Raw genomic sequence first — 24054 nt, 5'->3', positions numbered from 1 at the left:
AGAAGCACACAGCTCTCTCAGTAGGGCTGGCAAGAAGAACAGTGGCCTAGGCAAACTTGTGGCAGGGGGCAGGGGATGATGGGAAAATGTAGCCCTCAGGACACATGCCCTGGGCACAGTCATCAGACTTAATGATCAACATGAAGAGGAAGGAAACACTATAGTCAAGAGTCACTCCAGCTTTTCAAAATCAGCTCAACTTGAAGAAGCAGGAAGGGCTGGGAACAGCAGGTTCTTGAGAGCAGGTGCTCTTTCTTTTTCTTTAAATTAATTAATTTATATTTATTCACTTTACATCCCAGTCATAGCCCCCTCCCTCCTCTCCTCCCAGTCACCATTCCCTCCCTCCCCCTATTCCTCAGAAAAGGGGAGCCCCCTGCCTGCCCACCCCAGCTCATCAAATTACATCAGGACTGAGTTCATCATCCTCTTCCCCTGTGTCTTGGTAAGGCAGCCCCATCACGGGGAAGTGATCGAAAAGCAGGCAACAGAGTCAACGCCAGTGATAGCCTGCTCCCCTTACAGTGGACCACATTCAGTTTCTCTTTTCTCTGGAGGCTTTTTGTGTCCCGCCACACACACACACACACACACACACACACACACACACACACACACACACACCCCTCTCTCCAGGTCTGACCTCCACCCTTAGGGGGGTATTTTTATCTAACACAGTAAAAGAGGGCTATCCATTTGTGTCTACTTTTCATATTCACAGCTATAAGAGGCTGGTGCTGCTAGCATGGGGATTAAAATAAATAAATAAAACACTGGGTGTGGTGAGATGTATGCCCATCATTGTTCTACTCTGGAGGCTGAAGCAAGAGGATGGAAATACCAAAGGCTACATAGCAAGACCCCATCTCAAAAAAAAAGGGTAGAATATAAGTTTAAAACCCCCTCAAAACCAATTCATTTAGTGTAGCAGTATGATAAACTGTTATCTACTACAGCTACATACTGGGTAAGAAGAGTGCCAAGGAAATGCCGAGCTTTTCTGCAAGGCTTAAAGAGTAATAGGTGAGCCAGACATGACAGGAGAACAGTGGAGTCTCAAAGGTTGTGTGTTTTCTTGTTTTAAAGAAGGTGACTATTCAGCAACTAAAGCATAGTATGTAACAGGGACACAGACTTCTTTAGACTTCACATATCCCTTCCAAGGGGCCAAGGAAGCATAGAAGTTCCCTAAAAACCACAACCCCACAAGAAGATTGTGTTACCCCCCCCCCCCAGACAGTTTCCAGCTCAAAGAAACTAAAGCCATCCATAGAAACGGCGGCGGCAGCTCATAGTGTACACACAAGATGGTGGATTCTAAGCTTGGCATTGCCAAAGGACAAGGTGATGTGCATTCCACACTTAGCTTCTACATGTGAATTTAAATATTACTCTAAACTAGCTATTACCACTGCGGAAGGTGATCAACAGATCCCTGATTTTTAAACAGAATCTATGAGAAGGGAACAAAATGTGTAGGGCACAAGTAAACTTTTTTAAAAGATTTATTTATTAACTTTATGTATATGAGCACTCTATTTGCACATACACCTGCAGGACAGAAGAGAGCATCAGATCACATTATAGATGGTTGTGAGTCACCATGTGGTTGCTGGAAATTGAACTCAGGACCTTTGGAAGAGCAGACATTGCTCTTAACCTCTGAGCCATCTTTCCAGCCCATAAACTCTTTTCTCAATAAAAAAAAAAAAAAAATACTGATGCAAAGAAAACTAGAAGTCCAGGGAGATGGCTCAGCAGGTAAAGGATCTTGGCACCAAGCCTAAGGGCTTGAGTTCAGTCTCCAGAATGTATATGATGGATGGAGAGAATTCATTTCTGCAAGATGTCCTTTGACCTCCATATGTATTTCTGTGATACACGCATGTTCTTCCCCACAAACAATAAATAAATGTTTTAAATAAAAATATTTTAAAAGACTACTAGATATTTCCTGTCACCTCTAACATATCCTCTTCCCAACCCAATAGGAACAGACACTGACTTCCAGTCCTTCAGTTAATGCTTTGGGTAAATTTAAAGATATTCAGTTCTGCTCTATTTGATAGTTTAATATGACTGGGATGTCCAGACGAAGTTTTCATAGAAACATGAAAAATCTTAAGTACTACCCAAGTAGAACTGAAATTCAATATTAAATTCCCAACATGAACAAACAAAAGACTAAGAGAATGGTAGTTTCCCCAGGGAGAACACAGACAGAGGTAGTCTCATCAGCAAAGCAGGAAGAGACTTCAGGACAAAAAGACACACCACCCCTAGATGAACTCTTTCAGAATATACTGAGCTTATGGCAGCCTCATTCCCCTCAGCCATCTCCTAAAAACAAACAGCTTTGGGAAGAGGGGGTGTATTTCCTGAATAGCCAGCTGCCTCCCTGAGGTCCTGCCTGGGCTCGCTAAGCACCTCCCTGGTGAACATAAATCACAGCAGCAGGGCAAATGCTGTCCATCCGCCTCTAGCATCACATCCGAGGGAGCAATGTGCCCAGTCAGGGCCTCGTGCAAACAGGGCAGGTGAAATATGAGTGCCTCCACTCACGATCCCAGGATTTTGATGAAGCTACCTTCATGCCCCAAATGTCAAGCTCAGCTTGCTGGAAAGGCAGCCTTGCCCTCACTTTAATTCTTCAGAAATGAATCTTCAATGTCCAATGAGCATAAAGAAGTGAACATATTCAGATAAGACACATTTGTTGACAAGCCCACCACAAATGCATACTGCAGCCTCCTTTGACATGTCAGCTACTGTGACAATGAGCAGGAACCTTCTCAATAGAAAGCGAAGTGTTCCAATAATTAACAGAATAAGAGCCTTAGCAAGCAGACTGCTAAGAAATAGAGTGAGCCTATGGCAGGATTCCCAGCCACAAAAACTGGGTTTTGTGATTAATAGTTCATAGCTTTAAGCTAAATTTCCCTTGCTTCACATTCTTACTCTTCCAATTTTCAGTATAAAGCTTGAATCCATTCTTCTAATGGTAAATTATACTATGGCTAATTCAAAATCCTAATTAAGTCGTCCACTGTGGCTACTGCTAACAACACTGAAGCAATGTGAAGTAGAGGGAAAGGGCCATATGACAGTGTGCTTTTCAAAATAAATGACAACACCTGGACACTGTCCCCAGCTTACAGGTTGGCAATCACACGGCTTAATCATCTCCCACATAAATGTATTTTTGATGAACCAGCAATTATACTACAAGGTAATAGGATTAATCATATCTTGAAAAATAAAGATTCCCACCTTTCTCATGCATAATGAAAAATTACTTTGAGAAAAAATTATATGAATCTTCTAAACTAGGGGCCAATGAAGCACACATTTAATTTCTTTGCACAGGCAAGTAGTCTGCCCAACATCATTGAGTAAATCCTAGGGTAAGACCTTTGTATACATAAACTACATGCATAAAATGCATATCCACATGTGGTCCATGTTAATATTCAAAGAAAAAACACTTTTCAAATAATAAGCTATCATAAAACTCTTAAATTTTGATATTTTTTGTTGAGTTTGGGTATTAGCAAACAACAAATAATAAGGCACTTTTATTTGAAATTTTACTAAATAATTTACATTCAAAATTTTACAAGTCAGAGAATTTCAATGTACATATATGCAAAATGTCTTCTATCAAAAACTACTGAATATACAAAAGTTACAAAAGATAAATTTATTTAAGGGCAATAGTACATATGGACAATATAGTTCCCATATTTAGTCTTGTTTCATAACAAAACTGAAGAACAAACCACTTTTCTTTCCAACAAGTTAATCTGATATTTAAATGCATACTTGGAAATCTTCAGAGTTTAGACTTATAAATTTTAAATGTCTCTTTGCTATCTATACTTAACCTGTCAGAAATGCACTAACTTGAATGTATTGAAGACATTGGCTGCATGTAGAACATGAGCAAACATCAAGACTGAAGAAATGACTCAGTCTCTGTCTCGCAGCTCACAACCACCTGTAACTCCAGCTCCAGTGGCTCTGACAACTTCTTCTGGACTCCCCTGACACCTGCACACAGGTGCCATATACTCACACACACCAACATACACAAATAAAAATAAATCTTTTTAATGTTCAAAAACGAATGAGTCGGTGAGTACAAGAATGTTAGCTTTAACCAGAATCCAACTTTATGCTAGTTACTTAACTAAAGAGTAAATAGATAATTTATTTGAGGAAGAAAATACTCACATTCCCCTTATTATGATTGAATTTCAAAGAGATCAGAGTTTTTCCAAAGGAGAATGAATCCTTCCTTCTATTACACCAATACAAGATCCTGAGCCAGAACTGAGGTCATTACACATCCTCAAGAGCCATACCACTATCTTTTTCAGACAATACTGCATGATGTCAAACATGTGAGTTTCATGAACCCCAAGCCAAAGGCAGACAGTGCAGTAAGACTATCAGGAGACTACACTATTGGAAAATTAGAATCACAGAGTTATGTGAAGAAGCCACAATGCATCAGAGTTAGTACATTTGTGCTTATTTTGAAATTTGACATGAAGAGAAGAATAAGAAAATATTGACTTGGGACTCTGTGTTTTCACTCTACATGACTGGCATTTAAAATAGATATACACAAAGTCTAGCAACATGCCCTGCCTGGTTTACATATCAATCTAGATTAGATTTCAAACAATTGCTTTCCTAACATTTCTACTGTTAACACAAAGCAGCAAGGTAAGGTGGTCTGCTGGCAAATTTCTCCCTTAGAAACCACTCTACTGCTAGGAACATAGAAAAGTCTGATTCTTTTAAAACCTAAAAAAATCATTTTGCTTTCTTCTTTAACTTTCATCTGTGAGAATGTAAAACTATAGAAGAATTATAGCATTGAATTCTCATTAGAGACAAACCCACATATCAGCACCCAAGGATTTTTTGTGTATGTCAGAAGTGTTAAAAACATACAACGGAGAAAATTGATGTCCTCAGTAAGTGAAAATCCTTATTCAGAAAAGTAAATTTAGGCCCTAACTATCGTCAGTTACAAAGAAGAACTCAAAATGGATTGAAGTTAAGGCCTGAAACTATGGGACAGCTAGAAGGGAGTAACAGAAAGGAAGTCAGGGCACTGGAATCAGTGAGCACTGTTTCGGGTGAGACCCCAACAACACAAGAAGCAAAACAAAGGTAATAAAAGGTTTCTGCTTTGCAAACCTACACACACATACACACTGGAGAAAATACTTTCGAACCACATATCTGATTTAAAAAAAAAAGTTACTATTGAAAAATGCAATAGTAAAATGCAAAGCCCAGGTAATCCAAATAGAAAGTAGGCAATGTAGCAAAACATACCTTTCTAAAAAGGATACATTAAATGGTTCAGCATGGTAGCATAGACCTGCAATTCTGGCACTTTCACGGCTACAGCATGATGGTTAGAAGTCCTAGGCTAACAGAGAGTTTGAGTACAACCTGTGCTAAAGTAGATGATAGGTGGGTAGGTAGGTACACAGACGATAGATGAAAGATAGATAGATAGATAGATAGATAGATAGATAGATAGATAGATAGATAGGTGATAAATAGTAGATAGATGATAAATAGAAGATAGTCAGCCAAACAGTATATGAAAAAATATTCACCCCATGATAATAAGAATATCTACTGAAGACAACAAGTGTTGGCGAATATGTGAAGAACATAAATTAGTCTTACACATAGCTAGCAAGATATAAATTAGTATAGCCATTATGGGAATTATTATTAAAATTCATATAAACATTGTTAAAAGAACTACCATGAAATAAAGGGTATATATCAACAATAAACAAATAAAACCATGGAAGAGCCCAAGATCCCCATATCTGCACCAGTACTGTTCACAATGCCTGAGGTATGAAACCTACTGAGCACCATCCTCCAACTGATAAAAGGATAAAGAAAATGTGGTACGTATACCGAAATAGAGTATTATTTAGCTATAAAAATGAAAATGAAATGAAACCCTGTCATTTGTGACAACATGGATGAAGCGGAAGGTCATTATGTTAAGTAAAATAAACCAAGTGTATAAAAACAAATACCCCATGATCTCACAGTTTAGCCATTAAAAAGGTGATCTCATAGAAATTGGAAAGTAACAGTGGTGGGCAGAAAGTGGGAGAGCAAAAGGAGGTATGAACAAGGAAATGCTGATCAATATGAGTTAAGTCAGCCATGCAAGAGAAGATGCAATGTGATGTTGCAGACCAAGAATACAGAAGCAGCTGCTGCATTTAAAGGGGAAGAAGGAAGAACCTTGCAGGTTCTCACCGCCAGTAATTGATAAGTGAGAAGATAACTGTGTCTGCTCTGGCCTGAGATTCATACAATATACTCAGGTACTGAAAACAGTTTCACGTGTTTTATGTTGTATCATCATTGCAACAATATGGCCAGGTACTTTAATATTTAATATTCCTTTATTCACATTAGGGAGCTGTTTGTCACAAAGAAAATAGAAGGGAGTTGGAAAGGAACTTTTTCCTTAGCGTAGAGAAAGACTTTAAAAACCGCAGACAGCCGTAATCCTCAGACAGCTACAATCTTTTTGCCCACACTGTACCAAGTTCAGAACACCAGGATTATATAAGCTAAGAGTATATCTTGATTTTTTTTCTTACTTTGGTTCTTAAAATATGGGATAAAGTAGCTTTTATTTTGTATTTGCTGACAAAACATTATTTTTCTTATTGAGCTAATTAAATCACTGCAAAATAGGAGATTTCTTTATATTTTATGACATTAAAGTATGGTATGCTTTCTCACTTTCAAAATATTTCTACTTAGAAACTATTTAGACAATATTTAAATCTTAGATTTTATTATTGTCTGCCAGAGATAGGTAGTAACGTACAGTATGAAAGTATTTGAAGGCTATGCAGCAAATTGTATTTGTCAAGGATCCTTGGAGGAAATGTGAAATTTGTTACAAATATTATTTTTGTTCAATAGCAGCTAATCTTAGAATTCCTGATAAAAAGAACCTTGATATTTTTATATGTAACATTGAATGTATACATATGTAAAAAATATGTATACATGCTAGCATTTATCTTAAGCCTATAAAATATGATAACTTATGAGTATCTGATAAATTTAGAAGAATAAAGTTTATACATGCAATTTCAACTAGCTAGATAAAAACAAGTATGTAAATAACCTACAGTCTATTGCCTCGAACTTCAAAATATATTTATTATTAATGGAATTCTTAAAGAAACTAGTCATACCTAAGGAGTTTTTTCCAACTCCTAAAGGACAGAGGATTTCACTGAGGCAGAGTTCATATTTCAGAGGAGAGATGGATAATATCCCTCAGTTCCAGCACAGCGGAAGTCATCACACCAGCCTCCTGTGTGAGGGCTGTATTTCTCATTGGATTAGAAATCCAATACGAGCTTTCTTTGCCTTTGAGTTACTAGCACTACACATGCTAAATCAAGGCACTGTGAGAAAAGAAAAAGCCTACAGATGTTTGGAGGTTTCTAGAATAAAACACTCATGAACTTTTTTTTATTTTACTTGCCTCAAATGGACATCCACAGAAATCATATGATCTCTCATTATAGAACCCAGCTTGCAGGCTCTTGTAGCTGTTTTTCTTTCATTCTTGGCCCGCTCCAATCCTGTATCCAGTGCATTCATTCATCTTGGCAATACAGAAAGGCAATGTGATTCTTACCTGCCTGGCAGTTTAATAGAACATGTCCCTTCAGTTTATGACTGAAGCCACTCTGGACTTCTTTAATAGTAAAAGACACCAAAGAAAAAGAACATGAAGCAGGTGAAAACAAAGGAAGGATGGCTAAGTGCCATGCAGAAGAAAATGCTAGTCCAAAAGGGAAGACATGAAAATGGAGGAGAGACCACCAGGGAAATGATGACACGAATGAATCCAGTTACGCTGCATACAGGAGCAAGAACCTGAAAATAAAGATGACCAAGGGGACATGCCCTTTTGGAAATCAAGGAGATAACAGAAATAGGTCTGGCATTGCACTGGGGGCTCTGTCAATACTGTTGCCCAAGTGACAGCTGTATTGCATTCCACTACCCTGAATATTTAAGAATCTAAGTTTCCTAAGAGTACTCTTGTGGATCTGTGTCAGCCTCCTAGGAAGACTAATGACCTTCCTTCCACTTTTAATGACTTCCATTTTAATGACTGACGATATGGGCAAGGACCCTAGTTTGTTTGGGGATTTCCACACGCTTCCCAATTCATATGTAGTTACACAGTTACGATTGCATCTTGGGAAGCTCATCGGGAATGAGTGGGAACTTGAAGCATTCCTAGATAAAGAGGAACTATGCAAATTTTTCAACAACAGAACTATTGTAGAGGAGAAGGGGAAGAAGGAAGGAACGGAGGAAGAAGAAAAAGAGGAGGAAGAGAAATGGTAGTCCAGGAGATTTCCTAAGCAGAAAAGAAATGACCAGACTCTTAGGGACATTGGCAAACTGGTAGACTCAGGAAGACCTGAACCATTTTTGCCTTATTAGATACCTCAACCCAGTAATAACACTCAGAATCATCCCCTGTGTCCAAAGTCAAAAAAACAGCTAAGAGTTCCTAGCAGCCCAGTAAGTCAAACCAGTCACATCAGACTTGCTAGGAAGCTTCAAGAAACGTTGTGCCATCGTCCTTGATAAGGATGAAGACCCAATCACAGGATAAGAAAGAAAAATTCAAAGTTTGCCTCATAGGGGTTTCTTGAGACATTATCTCCTGTCTCGTGTGTCTTGGAACACTGAGGGGGCCCACCATTCTCTAGTCATGAGGGGCCTTTGAAAACGGAAACTGTCTTTTAAATAATCAAGCTAACACATACTACCATCCTCCCCAAAGCTTGGGATAAGGCAAACAAATGGGAAAAAATTCCAGATCACTCTTAGAGAGAGAAAAAAATGGGAGCAATTTATGGCTAACACTGTTATTTTTCTGGGGCTTCTTGAGGTACAAACCCTGCCTGACTCACCTCCTGAGAGAGCTAACTACACTACAACCTTTGGGATTCTGAAAACTTCAGTGGTTTGAAAACGTAAGCTAGCACATGATTTAACACAATCCCATACCTGCTAAAGAGATATGAAAAACAAAAAAGACAGTTAATAACTACAAAACAACTGCCTGAGCTTTCTCCTTCCAACATACAGGTAGAAATTCCAAATAATAATAATAATATTATTATTATTATATACATTGACCAAATGAAACTGAGAGAAATGTGCCACCAAGTAAGGGATATGTTCTTCCCAAACAAATGCACCCAGGACATGTCCCACGATAATCACATAAGTCATAAAATAACACATAAATTCAGGATTGATAAAATCATAATCAGTATGTTTTCTAACCTCAAATATCAACTGTATAAGAAACAATGGAAAACTCAATAATACATAGAAATTAAATAACTCACATAAGAAAAGCCCAGAAACACATAGGTCCATTGGTGAATACTAACAAATGTTTTAAGAATAACATTACTAATGCTCAGTCTCTTACAACAAAACTGAACACGGCAAAACATGTTATGAAAGTAATACTACCTACACACAAAGCCAGACACAGGCACTTCAAGGACAAGAGAAAGAAAATAAAAGGCCAACGTGTTTGCTGAAAAACTAAATGCTTTCTCCTTAAGACTCACAGCAATAGCCAATTAATTCTACCATGTTTCTTATAATTTATTTCAGTATGTCATGTTCTTGGATTTGAAATCTGAATCTAACAAATGTGTCCAATGTGAAAAATTCTCTGCCTTATTTTTGCAACTTTCATTGAACCTAAAACTATTTTAATTTTTAAAATATTAGCTTTTGAGAGCCATTCCCGGGATAATAGAATTATATTAAATGGGTAGAAGAATGTGGGGCTTTCCAGGGAGGTTGAACAGCAGAATTTAAAATAAAAGTATCCCTCCAATAGATTCGGTTTACTAGTGTTTACAAGTTCTAGGTTTTATGTCAAAGCCAGAAAGTAGATAAAACAAGCTTTCAGTATTTCTGAAGGAAAGGCACAATTGAGGCCAGCTTCTATTTTCATAAGACACAGAGTAATAATAAAAAATAGTGATTATCCCATCTATTTTTCACCAAATAAAAGAATTAATTGTTCTTTTCTCTCAAAATGCAAACTTACCTTTTTACAAGCTTTGTGCTTTCTTTGTATATTCTCCTTTCCCCCAAACCTCTTAAATACTAAGACACGAATTCTCATTGCAGAGAAGTGAGGGAGACTTCTGAGCAAGAAGAGATAAACGACCACTTCCCTATGAGCACCCTGCAGCACGACTTACATTCCCTCAGTATTTACTGCTTCTGATTCAGTACCACTGAAGAGAGTAAGCAATAGTCACACATATTTGGGAATTATCAATGGTAGGTCACATGCAAAGGTTGTTTTTCAATGCAGTGACAGCCATCACTATTGTCAGAGTGCAGCGCCCATGCACACAAACTTGTTAAAATGTAACCATACAGGAGCATAACTTGTCTAGGTTTTTCTTTATCTATACTTGAAATTGAACTCTGGCCCTTTATCATTAGATAAGGCTCACCCACTGAAGACCTCTGTTACAATGATGGCTACACAGGTTGTATTTTACCAAGAGTTAACTTCAGCTCTGTACTCTTCAATCTCTGTGATTAATAGGTGAGTCTGTCTCCTCCGCACCTTTTAGGTTGTGCCTTATGCTTGGTATTAAGATGGTCCCCGCACCCAAAAAGATGATCCCCATTGCCAGGTGTGGTGGCGCACACCTTTAATCCCAGTATTGGGGAGACAGAGGCAGGTGGATAGCTGTGAGTTTGAGGCCAGCCTGGTCTACAAAGCAAGTCTAGGATAGCCAAGGCTACACAGAGAGACCCTGTCTCGAAAAACCAAAAAAGAAGAAGAAGGAGGGAGGAGGAGGAGGAGGAGGAGGAGGAGGAGGAGGAGGAGGAGGAGGAGAAGAAGAAGAAGAAGAAGAAGAAGAAGAAGAAGAAGAAGGAGAAGGAGAGGAGAAGGAGAAGGAGAGGAGAAGGAGAAGGATAGGAGGAGAAGGAGAAGAAGGAGAAGAAGAAGAAGAAGAAGAAGAAGAAGAAGAAGAAGAAGGAAGAGAGAAGGAGAAGGAGAAGGAGAAGGAGAAGGAGAAGAAGGAGAAGAAGGAGAAGGAGAAGGAGAAGGAGAAGGAGAAGAAGGAGAAGAAGGAGAAGAAGAAGAAGAAGAAGAAGAAGAAGAAGAAGAAGAAGAAGAAGAAGAAGGAGAAGGAGAAGGAGAAGGAGAAGGAGAAGGAGAAGGAGAAAGAAGAAGAAGAAGAAGAAGAAGATAGTCCCCATCTTCTTTGCTTCTTTGTACTTTGCAAAGTCAAGTCATTATGCACCAAGTTCTGTAGTGTTCTCATGATCAATTGCTGTGTGCAAAACTATCTTAGAACGTAGTGGCTGAAAGCAACAACTATTTTATTGGCTCTCATCGTTCTGAGAACTGGAGTCATTTGGGATTTCACACAACTGGGGTCCAGTTGCAGCAGTGGAGGTCTGGCTGCAGTTGGAATGAGGGACAGGCTAGCTAGACTAAGCATACAAGACTATGCATACACAGGTCCCAGCAACTTAAGTTGGCTTTTTTGCTGGAAACTCAGCCAGGTTTATCATGAGACTATCTCCCTGGCTGTGAACTCACCATGTATCTTGGGTCCTATCCCCCGGCAGGAACATTCTAAGACTGAGTAGAAGCTAAATATGAGTCACTGCTAAAGAGAGATAGGCTTAAATTGAACCTTGGCTTCTTTTTCAAAAGTAACTATATTTAATAAAGTATTGGGGGAACAACGGCATTTAATAGCCAGTGCTTGACCTTATATCTGACCTTCTCTTCTTTCTCACCTAAGTTATGCACAGCCCCATGACAAGCACTGTGATTTCTGCCCTTGTACCTTTGCACAAGCTATTATATTATACATCAGCTATGTGCCAGGCTCCTACTCATCCTTTGAAACCAGCAGAAGTAGAGCCTCCTCTGTGCAGCCTGTGTCCTCTCCCCCTGGAATGGGTCACTCTCCTCTGGGTGCTACAGTGCTCAGCGATTTCCATTGCTACAGCTTCTTTTTTGCCTTACTTTATTTATTTGTTTGTTTGTGTTCTCAATATGTCCTGACCACAGTTATCCCTCATAATGCTTATTTTACTTGGTGCTTTCAATGATTCCCCTGACAACAAAAACCTCAATTTTTCCACACCCTGAAACTACCAGTTCCAAAGAACGTTGCCTGTACAGGAATTCATGTGATCAGAAGCTGCAAGATCACCCATAAAGCTTTAAACTGAAATAAATCTTAGCTATCTTTCATGGCCAATGCAGAATCTTTCAGAAAAAAAAAAGTGTTAAATGTCTCCCAAAGTCCCTCATATATATCACTGAATTTATATTGCATAGAGAGTCTCATCATTTCCAGGTGGCCATACAATGCAGTTAGCTGAAGGTCACCTTGACTTGGGCCTCCTGTACAACCAAGCCTGCTAATTCTTATAATGAATATTCTCTCTTGGAAGTATCTCAGTTTGGATGGCGAAGTATATTTATCCCAGAATTTCTAACGGTTAAGTACTCTCAGAGACCAAACGCCTAGTTGTTAAGATGGGGTAACTGTCTCCTTGTTCAGAGCAGGCGAACAGACAGTTTCACTCGGCTGTGGCTAGAGTGGTGAGTCATGTGTGTTTCCCTAGACTTCCTTTCCACATTTCCTTTTCAGCTGGGATTTTCAGCAGCCAATGGCAAGCATTTCTGTACCACATTAGAGTCTATCATCCATTGCAAGAAGTTATTTCAAGGCTGCATGCCCCCAAGGAATGACCCATAGCCAATGTCTGATAGCTGCAGAGAGGAGGACACCATGGTCCTGTCTTAGTCTGGGCAATCCTGAAGGACTCCCATCTCCAGAATTCTAAGGTGTCCCATTGTGCATGGCTTTGCTACCAGTCTCACTTATGTCACAGAACCTGCTGAGGGGATTTCCCAATCAACCTTACCCACGCTAGCCTTAATTTCAGTCTATATCCATGCTACCTGACAACTCTATGTTCTCATCAGATGCTGGCTAGCAACTACAGAGGTTCAGAATTCTTAAACTTTGCCAAAGTAAAAATACTTCATGCAAAGATTCTTAAATCCTACTTTACTTCTATCATTTCTACCAGCCAATCTAGTTCTCTTTATGTAAGAAAAACTTTTAATTAAAACCTATCGCTATTACAAGAAAAATAAAAACTAGGAAGTACAGGTGTGCCTAGTTAAAACCACAAACCTCTGGTAGAAGGAAACAGATAAGAGGTCTTGGCCTCTGTGCAAACAGGCTGAGTGTGTGTAAGCTTCCAGAACTTTCCCTGTGTAGCACTCTGGAAGAAGTACATGTCTTGCCATTTAAGGCATCCTCCACTGCTTTTCAGTTATTTTGGTTTTACAGACATTACCCTGTTCAATGTCAGAAGCTACACATGAAGTCTCACCCACACAACTGCGTAAACATGAGTTGAATGGAGATGATACTAATGAACATGCCAAATGCAACAGGGGAAAGCCCACAAGGCCTCAACCCTGCACAGAAAACTGCCTGCAACCAAGAAATGCTGAGAGTGGGATAGTCTTCCCTGAGGAAGAGCATACCAATTGGTTATCCAATATCAAATCATCTTTAAATATATATACAATAACATTATTCAGGCTGAGAACATTGTATTTAGAAATGTGTATGTATGAATGTAACAACAACTAATTTTAAAAGAGGCCAAGAATTTGAAAGAAAACAAAATGAGGTATATGGGGGCAGGAAAGAGAAGGGGAAATAATGTAGTTATATTATAAAAAGAAGTCATAAAAAAATTACCATGTTCTCCCTCCTGCACTTGGCTCTATCTGGGTATTTTCTGGTTTGTTTGGTTTGGTTTCCAATAATAGCTAAAGAAGGGGGTTGGAGAGACGGCTCAATGGTTAAGAGCACTTATTCTTGCAGAGGACCCAGGTTCAGTTCCCAGCACCCACGTGGTGGCACACAACCATCTGTAACTCCAGCTCCAGGGGATCTGATGAGAACACATGGCATGCACATGGCGCATATATATGTATGAAGGCAAAACACACATAAAATGAGTAAATAAAGATGTGGGTCACAAATTTAAAAAATAGAAATTGAATAAAAATGTCAGTTTACTTTACTAATTATATAGTTAGCATTTCAGTACAATTTCCCCCCTTAACTTTTGTTTTTAAATGGTATTAGAACATTAGAGCAAAACAAAGAGAGTTGTGGGAATCATCTGTTCCCCTGGGTAAAGTCTTTAGACTTTTTTTTCCCCAGTACATACTGCACAAACTCTCTGAAGTCCCAAAGTAAACATTCCCTAACAGATTTAGATGACCCCAAACATAGCTTTTCCAGAAAGATTCAGACATTAATAGCCAAGTTATCCAAATAACCAGAAAGCTGTGAGAAGAATGATGCTTGGCCCCACAGCAGCTTGGGAGAATAATCATATTCTCAAGCACCTGTTAAAAGACTAGTCCTTGTATTAGAAAAAATACAGGGAATATAAAATCATTTTTTCTGTTGGGCATGATGATGCATACCTGTAATACTAGCATAGGCAGAAGCAGGCAGATTTCTGTGAGTTCAAGACCAGGCTGGTCTACAAAGCAACTCCGGGACAGCCAAGACTGCACAGAGAAACCCTGTCTCAAAAAAAAACCTAATAATAATATTTAATAAACAATGTTCCCACTTAAACCATTCCTAGGTATTTAAAAGTATATAGAATTTTTCTGGTTACCCTGTTATCCATTCCAGTTTCAATATCTAAAGCAGCCATTTTACTTGGACAGTTCCTTTATAGTTTCTTGAAATTTGGCCATATGCCCTAAGTTCGCCAGCTCTGATTTTTGCAAATCTAATACTGTACAGAGCTAAAAAGGATACCATTATTTCTCTTAAGTTACTTAAGGTTGTAAAAGCCAGATACACAGAAATTGAAAAACACTGTTCCCAACATAAGCAGCCATTCAGACCCCATGGCATAAGCAATACAAAGTACCAAGTACAGTAAATCTGGGCTGGTAACAGTTCTTATATGCAGTTGATGGGTGAAAGCAAAGAAAAAGTAGGTCTGATAAACTCTCTGAAAACACAGATTGCTTTCTTTTGTGTACATGTGTATACACATGTGGTCGGGTGCTGTTAAGTGTGTGGAAATGTGTGTCTCAAGTATCATTCCCTGGGAGCCATCCACACTGGTTAGTTTGAAGCAGGGTCTCTCACTTAATGGGAAACTTGCTGACTCTGGCCAACAAAGGCCTGTTGCTAACTCTGCAGCACAGATGCTACAGGAGCATGCTACCACACCCCAGCTTTGCTATGTGGGTCCTAAGGAATCCAACTCAGGTCTTTCTTCATGCTTGCATGACTATCACTTTATTAACTGACACACTTTCCCAACTCTACATTTAGAAAAAAATTTAATATTAACATGTCTTTAGTAGTAACAGCCATTTCTCACAGATACTCCTAACTACTTAATTAGAATAAATTAGATAAGGCCGTGATTATTTCCAAAACAGACTTTGAAGAAAGGGGTGTTGGTCCTATATGTAAGGTATGTCTCAGAATATCTCTTTGTGGGCTTTACTGAAGCATGGGAGCTTCCCAAGAAAAGCAATGCATTAAATTCATACAAATGAAGTGGATTTCTGAATACCAAAAGCCAGTCCATTTGATTATTTGCTCACTAAACAATGAGAATCAAATGTGTGCTTTCACATTAGACAACAGAAGAAAGCAGTGAGCAGATGAGATGTATAGAAACTAAATTAGTCCTTAAATGAAGCTCAGGTCTGATTTTTTTTAATCTAACATCATTATCTGCCACACACTCGGTATTCCAAAATTCCCCTACAGTTAATCTCCTGGATGCTAACTTCACCAGTTCATATACACTACCTGGGGATCCTGTGTAGCAATGCATCCAACATTCAACACCAATATAAGTTTAACATTCTCCCCCAAATACCTATGTCTGCTTATAACTTAACACTCAAACATGAAGGCTACTCACCTTCAACCCCTATTTTCATTAGTTATAGAAAGGCCACCATCTAAAGATAACTGATTCCACAGAGTCCTTTTTTTTCTTAGAGGATAGTGTTGCTCCAGTCTGGAAAATCCCCTAAGTGTGTTCTCTGCCAAAAGGATTGGCAAGACCTAACCAACCATGGAAGTATAACAAGAACAGCAGAAATATCTTAGGAGCATCTACTTCTAAGTTTTAAGGGACAGAAGCTGTGGGTTTTTCCCCTGATTCTCAATATTCTATGGGGTGTGTTTGCAAATAAATAAAAATCCTATGTTGGAATATGGCCAAATGCAAATACAAGTGGTATGACTATGATGAAAAAAAAATGTTCCAGGAGATTCACATAGTTTTTTTTAAGAAGCCTATACTTTGCAAAGAAGGCTTTTCTTCATAGGCATTAAGTCATAAAACTTAGTAGATGCCTGAAACTCATTTCATGTCAAAGAGGTTGTTTCTTCATTACATGCCATATACAACATGCAATCATTTCATTAAGTCTTCCATTTGAAAAACACAGTTCAGCTTTTTTAAAGTGCCAGGTACTATGTCCAGGGCTTGGGGTAAAACACTAAACACAACAAAAATGTGGTTTGTCCTCTGAAGTCTATTTCCTACAGTGACTAGGGAAGACTGATACTGACAGCATGAGTTCTGCAGAAATGTTGACTTTATATTTCTCATCATCTATAGATGCTGTCATGAGAGACGGAATTGAGGTTGGGGATCTAAAGACTTGGGTGGTTCACCTGAACAATCTAGGTAGACCCTATCTATCATATGAGCACTAAATGGGAGTTATCTTTCAAAGTGTGTCCAGAGCCTGAAGCAGAGTTGGAAGCATGTGGCATTACTGGCTGTGAAGATATATAAAGAGGACCATGATTTTTAAAATGAACATGTCACCCAGAAGCTAGAAATTAGTAGAAAATGGATCCTTACCCAGGACTCCTGAAAATATTGGAGCTTTCCAACATGGTGAATTCAACCCAGTAAGATCTTTGGCAGGCTTTTCACCTATAAATTTGCTAAGGAGTTTGAATAATCAAGACATTAAGTTTGCCAATCTTGGCACACACCTTTAATCTCAGTACTTGGAAGACAGAGGCAGGCAGATATCTGGGAGTTCAAGGCCAGTCTGGTCTACATAACAATCTCCATGTCATTCAAGGTTATATATTGAGACCCTGATGCAACAACAACAATAAGACATTAAATACGCTGTGATTTACTGCAGCTACAATAGAAAACAACTACTGTCTGTTCTCTCTCTCCCCTCTCCTCTCTCTCTCTCTCTCTCTCTCTCTCTCTCACACACACACACACACACACACACACACAGAGAGAGAGAGAGAGAGAGAGGGAGAGAGAGAGAGAGAGTATATATACATCATAAATGTTGTAAATGTCTTCCTAATGTGACAAGGTGTGTGTGTGTGTGTGTGTGTGTGTGTGTGTGTGTGTGTGTGTGTATTTCAATGACAAAGAAGGTTTTTTTTTTTCAACTCAAAATAGCCATGTGATCAGGTGGACTGACTCAAAATAGTTACACTCCACTGCTGAATTTCTCTGGATTCAACAAACACTAAATGTGAGACTGAACAGCCAAGGGCAATACATGCAATAAACTTCAAACCCCTACCCAGATCTAGCCAATGGACAGGACACTCTCCACAGTTCAGTGGAGAGTGGGGACTGACTTTCACATGAACTCTGGTGCCCCATGTTTGACCATGTCCCCTGGATGGGGAGGTCTGGTGGCACTCAGAGGAGGGATAGCAGGCTACCAAGAAGAGACTTGATACCCTATGAGCATATACAGGGGAGGATGTCCTCCTCAGTCACAGTCATAGGAGAGGGGAGTAGGGGGAAAGTGGGAGGGAGGGAGGAATGGGAGGATACAAGGGATGGGATAACAATTGAGATGTAATATGAATAAATTAATAAAATATATTATAAAAACTGTGAAGCTGAGCCTCGATGCCACATTTGTCCAACAGATCCATTAAGAGAACAGCATTAATCGTACTTTAAGTTTTTATGACTATCTTTGTGTATAAACTGTAAGGCTGGGTCCCACCTCATTATATGAGTCTGTGAAAGCAAGGAACCATTCCCACGTGTCTCCCAAAGCAGGATCTTTATCAGTATAGCTCAGTTACAAAAGGTACTGATGGATCTTCAAAAGCAAACCAGGCCCACCAAGGTTCCAAAGTTCCAGAGCTACCCTGAAGATGCTGCACAAAATGAACAAGGTTTGAGCTCAGTTAAATCCAAGAAAACACTATTCCTGTCATGAGGCCTGATAAAGGAGGCTGGACAGGTGGCTCAGCAGTTAGGAGTGCTTAGTACTCTTGCAGAGAACCCAGCTTCAGTTCCCAGCACCCACAAGGCAGTTCACGATCATCTGGAACCCCAATTCCAGGGGCCCTGATACCCTTTTAGTCTCTGTGCAAACTGCATGCACGTGGTAAATGTACCCACTTAGGCAAAGCATTCATACACATAAAACAAAAACAAGTACATTTTTAATGGGAGTACCTTGGATTTAACACTCTGCTAAAGTAGGCTTCAAATTCTTAGCAATTTTACCTTGAAAAGGTGTGTCACCTAATAGGACAAGAAAATATGTGTCTGAGATAACACACTGTCAGAGACTGTCAGAAAAAGTACTGAGATGGATTGCCAAGGACAGTCCTTCTCTTCTGAATGTGACCTTAACAGCCATGAGGGTAGTTCATGGTCATGAGCCTGGACTACAGATGCCTTTGAGGTTCAGTGTCCTCACTCCACAAGTAGGCTGTCCTTCTGGGAAAAATAACATTAGGTAGCAAATAAAGATTTATTTCATTTATTAAGAAGGACTATGAAATAAAAGCTTCTCTGCTTGTTTTAAGTAGTAAGTTTCATTTTCATTTTGTACTAGACCCCACAGATCATGAATCCATCTCTACTAATCTGTGTATGTTAATGAGAAAGTTGCCTATCAATGTATCTACAAGTGCAACCTTCTATTTTAGATAAAGCAAATTTATCTATGATTTCACAGTTTGTATATAAAATATATATATACATATAACTTATTACACTTTATAAAGATGAGAATAGTATTTTTAATACTTTTCAGTTTCTAGGTTTCTTGTGATTGATGAACTGCCCTCAGCAATATTTAATAAGAAAATCTCATGTGCTAAAAATGGTAACATTCTAGCTTCAGATATTCAAGCAGGATGTGACATTACTGAAGTGTGTTTCCTAATAACAAAATCTGTCTCTCCATTTCGATTTTTTGACACAAAAGAGGTTTTTGGTCAGTAGTAAAATCATCAAATATTAAGAATACAGAGATATATCAACTGTGTCCAAGGGTCTTGAAAACTCATCAGTATTTTAGCACGTTTCACTTACCTACCTAAAGACTCATAATAAGCAATATCAAACCTTCTACTTCTTAACCAAAAAGTCATATGCTTTGTGATTAATAACCACCCAAATACATCAGTATATATTGTGAATTGCTCCACTTATAGGACAGTGGATAAAATCTTCTTAATATAACTATGTAGTTCAATGGTTTAGGAAGCTACTCATGATTAATATATAGTATTCCCTCTTATCCGTAAGTATTACATTCCATAATCCCCAGTGGAGACTTGAAATGTGGTTCAGAATCCTAGAAACATCATAATTTTTCCTATATAGACATATCTATGACCATTTCATTTATAGTTTAGGCACAGCGGGAAAAGTGAATAAAAGTTATATAGAATAATAATAAATACTATGTTGAGGTTGTTTTTAAAATGTCACTTTTCGAATTTTCCATGTAGGTATTTATTTCAGTTGACAGTTTGCTATGAGGAATTAAAGCTCCTGGAGAAAATCCATGGGCACACACACACACAGGATGACTGGACAGCTAAGCTATGCTGAGATCTTTTTGTCTGTCTTGGTGATGGCACTGAGATCGGAAGTGAATGATGGCAGCTGATTCTCCAGCAATAGGGTATATGTATAACACAGAATCAAAGAAAATGGACTTTGAAACAAATACTTAAATTTTCAGTATTTTCAAACTTTCTGAGTGGGGCCCCTAACATCAGGCACACAGAACTATGTCACATTTGGGACAACAAAGCACTGTTCCAACTGCCTGGGCTTTTTATCCCTTCAGACACAGCTCCAGATCTCCACATCACTGACGTAGCGTATACCACCCTCTAACTTTAGCTGTCCCTGCATCGCCAACTCCACTCCAACCAACATACCACTCTACCTTCCTTTGATCTCCTAAATTACTTGTTTTGTTCTTCCAACCCTGACTCTCCGGCTGAGATTTAGATACTTCTCCAACAACCAACTATGTATAAATACTTCTCTGGTTCTGATGTCAACCCTCCAAACACCTAAGATTATGTTTCATCCTGGAAAAAAAAAAGCCCTCAGAACACACTCTAAGTGTCAATTTCCATAAAAGCGCCTATTCCTTTGCAGGTGACTATATTTCATACATATAAGCATCCCAGCAAATGCTCAAAATCATCACATGAAGATGCAAGTAGGAAGAAGTTGCCTACGTTACTCATGAACTCCGACAGCAGGTCCTGGAGAGCCTGGCGAATGGCGTTGCACTCGGCGATAATCCGCTCCCGGTGGAAGTCCCTGGTGCAGGAGGAGTCAGCCAACAGGGCCGCCCCGCTGATGATGGCCTCCAGGCGTCTCTCTAGTGATGGTCTTATGTCTTCCTCTGTCACCGTCAGTGGTTTCAGGACAATTAGATTCTGGGAAAAGGAAACATTTGGATGGTTAGGACTTTGTGGAAGTCCATTTGTATCAAAAATGGACGTCATTTGCTTTGTGCTTAGAATTCAGATGTGCGTTGCTCTTCCTGCCTCAGCAGTCTGCACAGGAGACTGCATAGCAACTATCATTCAGATGAGCGAGCTTGGGCTCCACTGTCAACAGTCCTGGATTCAAATCTTGCCCTGACCCCCCACTTTGACTCCCCATGCCTCTCTTTGACCTGTCCAGCTGCAGCATTTATGTTGCTTACATCATAAAACTATCAGAAGAATTATGCGAACACTTAACACAGAGAGACTGGCATGCACTGGTAATCTCAAGAGCAACATCTCCAAGCTGTCTAACCATTTTCACACACACCATCTCACCTGCACACTGAGGGTACAGGCAGCCAATGTGTGATTAGCCACACATTTCAGTGGCTCCGTGAGGCTGTGAGGCTCTTACCCAAGGGCAAAGGACAAATAACATTGACGTTCAGACACATTACTCTGTCTTAAATTCACAATTCAATGTCATTTTCATTATACCTCACTGGTAAGTCACAGACACTAATTAAATTTACCACTAGCATATCAAAAAAGATTCTGGCTTTTAATCATTCGTTTAAAAAATAGAACTCCGGGGGTTAACAGGATAGCTCATCTGTGACAGCATGAACAATGAATGTCTTGCAAAGTATCAGCTCACACCCAGAACTGCGGCTCCAGGGGACCCAACTCCCTCTTTCTGGACTCTATGGGCACCTGCACTGCACATACCCAGACAGACAGACAGACAGACAGACAGATGGACAGACAGACAGGCAGGCACATGCACACGCACATGCGCAGCAGCAGCAGCAGCACTGAGTGAGCCAGCCTGGGCTGTGCTGGAGAGCTCTCCCTAGTGGTGCGGGTGTGGGAGAGATGGCAGGCCGACCAGTTCAGCTATCACCTTAGCCCACTGCTTACCTCACTGCTAGAGCATGTGAACGAGGCAGTCTTACAGATCCAAAGCTCCAGGATCTCCACGACACAGGACAATAATAGGATATCTGAGTGGAGTTCTGATGAGGTTCCAGTATTGACAGTGTAGCAGAAGCCAGAGGCCTCGGACCACATCAATGCAACTCATTGCAATGAACATTTACAAGTAAAGAACTATGGACAAAAAGGTCCAGCGTGGGACACACTGTGACACACTACAGCGTCCACAAGATTGTTTTCTTTTGTGGGGCCGGCTTGCAAGGACAGAGGGTGGGTACAAAGGGATGGGGAGATGACTGAGATTGGGGTGCATGATGTGAAATTCAAAAAGAATGAGTAAAAAGCTAAATAAAAAATAAATTAAATGTTTTTGAAGGAAAACTTCTTGTTGACCTATTAACTTGTGCCAATTCCAAGCTACTGAAAAGTGGCATGGTATCTTTAAGGTTTTATAAAGATGGGGTAAGAGGGTGCACTGCTCTAGGTATCCTTCAATGTGATCTTTAAAGAAAATGTTAGTATAAGAACTTTAACATAAAATTGCATTATGAGCTTCAGAGTTTAATGTCAGAGTATGAGAGTTGAAACAGTGATACCATTATAATCTTATAAAATAATAAATTCATGGGTATGCATATTAATATAGATATTTAAATATATAAAGATTATATTCTTACACACATGAATATGCATGTCATTATTGAGATTCATATGCAAATAGACATGTAAAACCTTCCATTGATCATAGTGCTACATCATGTTATGATAAATGTTTATGGGAGAAGTAACTAGGACGCAATTTTAAGAAGCATTGGGCTGGTGAAACAGTTCAATGGGTAATGGCATTTGGTACAACAAGCCTGGAGACCCAAGTTAAATCCATAAAAGTGGAAAGTAAGAACGAAGTCCATAAAGTTGTCCTGTGACCTCCATCCGCATCTATCTGTCTCTCCTCTCTTCTGTCTGTCTGTCTGTCTGTCTATCTGTCTATCTGTCTCTCTCTCTCTCTCTCTCTCTCTCTCTCTCTCACACACACACACACACACACACACACACACACACACACACACACACACGAGTTTAATAATAAGATAAAGCAAAGAGGCACATTTGAAAAGCCACACTTAAAGGGAAGCTATTTCAGAAAGGCATAGAGCCATGGTAAAGCAGAAAGCCCTGGAATGTTCTCACACTACACTATAAAATACACTGTAAACCAGAACACAGACCTAGTGTGACATGGTTTAACTATCTTACAACACTCATGGCTCCTCCTTTCCAGGTTCTTCTCCCCTCACCCCCCTGTGGCTCAATTTACTTAGACAAAACAAGTGAAAACACAAGGTGAACACAAATTGCTTTCACAAAAGCCAAATTTAACTTCATTTGCTCTGTTCCCAGCACATGATCTTTTTCATAAAACCTTAATCCTAGCATGGGCTTGGTCTAGGATCAAGGATCAATGCACTATTTACATATAAAACTGTTGTTACCAGTTCCTTTTGTCATCACTGTGACCTAATAACACAGCTCGGGGAGGACAGATTTACTGTGACTAGAGATTCAGGAGAGCAAGTCTCATTGTGGTGGGGAAGCACGGCAGCAGAAGTGGCTCACAGCTGTAGTGCAGAAAGGCGTTCCTGATCAGAAGCAGAAAGAAGTGGACACCAGTGCTTGGGTCACTATCTCCTCTTTCCTTTTCATCCAGTCCAGGATGCCAGGCCACTCTCAGTGCTACTACCCACACTAAGAATGTCTTCCCTCATCAATTAGCCCTCTCTAGAAACATCCTCACAGACAGATGTGAAACGCAGTCAAGCTGGCAGTAAGGACTAGATCGTAGTATAGAAGTCGAGGGAGGAATCCTGGAGGTTAAAGTTTTAAGCAGGGATGGGGGCAAGGGGATGAGAATGGGTGCAGGGTGAATATGAGTTAGGCAAACCCAAGGATATATGAAAAAGCCTTATGTAAAACCACTGTTATCTTATTAAGAGTATAATTTTCAAAAGACAGTTTTGAACAGATGATTTATTTTTTCAAGACAAGGTTTCTCTGTGTAGCCTTGGCTGTCCTAGACTCACTCTGTAGACCAGGCTGGCCTCGAACTCACAGTGATCTGCCTGCCTCTGCCTCCCAAGTG

General features: G+C 39.6%; 1 protein-coding gene across 1 annotated transcript in view; it reads right to left on the bottom strand.

Moving 5' to 3' along the window:
• Window positions 1–24054, bottom strand: part of Ctnna3 (catenin alpha 3) — a 1456883-nt gene that overhangs the window by 1057259 nt on the left and 375570 nt on the right. The window contains exon 7 of the mRNA XM_051153175.1: window positions 20721–20924. Within this exon, the coding sequence (XP_051009132.1) occupies window positions 20721–20924 (204 nt within the window). The remainder of the gene's footprint in view (window positions 1–20720; window positions 20925–24054) is intronic.

Source organism: Acomys russatus, chromosome 11, assembly GCF_903995435.1.
Source record: "Acomys russatus chromosome 11, mAcoRus1.1, whole genome shotgun sequence".
In the NCBI taxonomy this organism is placed as follows: Eukaryota; Metazoa; Chordata; class Mammalia; order Rodentia; family Muridae; genus Acomys; species Acomys russatus.
The sequence above is the reverse complement of the archived record's forward strand: the minus strand, read 5'-3'. Positions and strand labels throughout refer to the sequence as shown.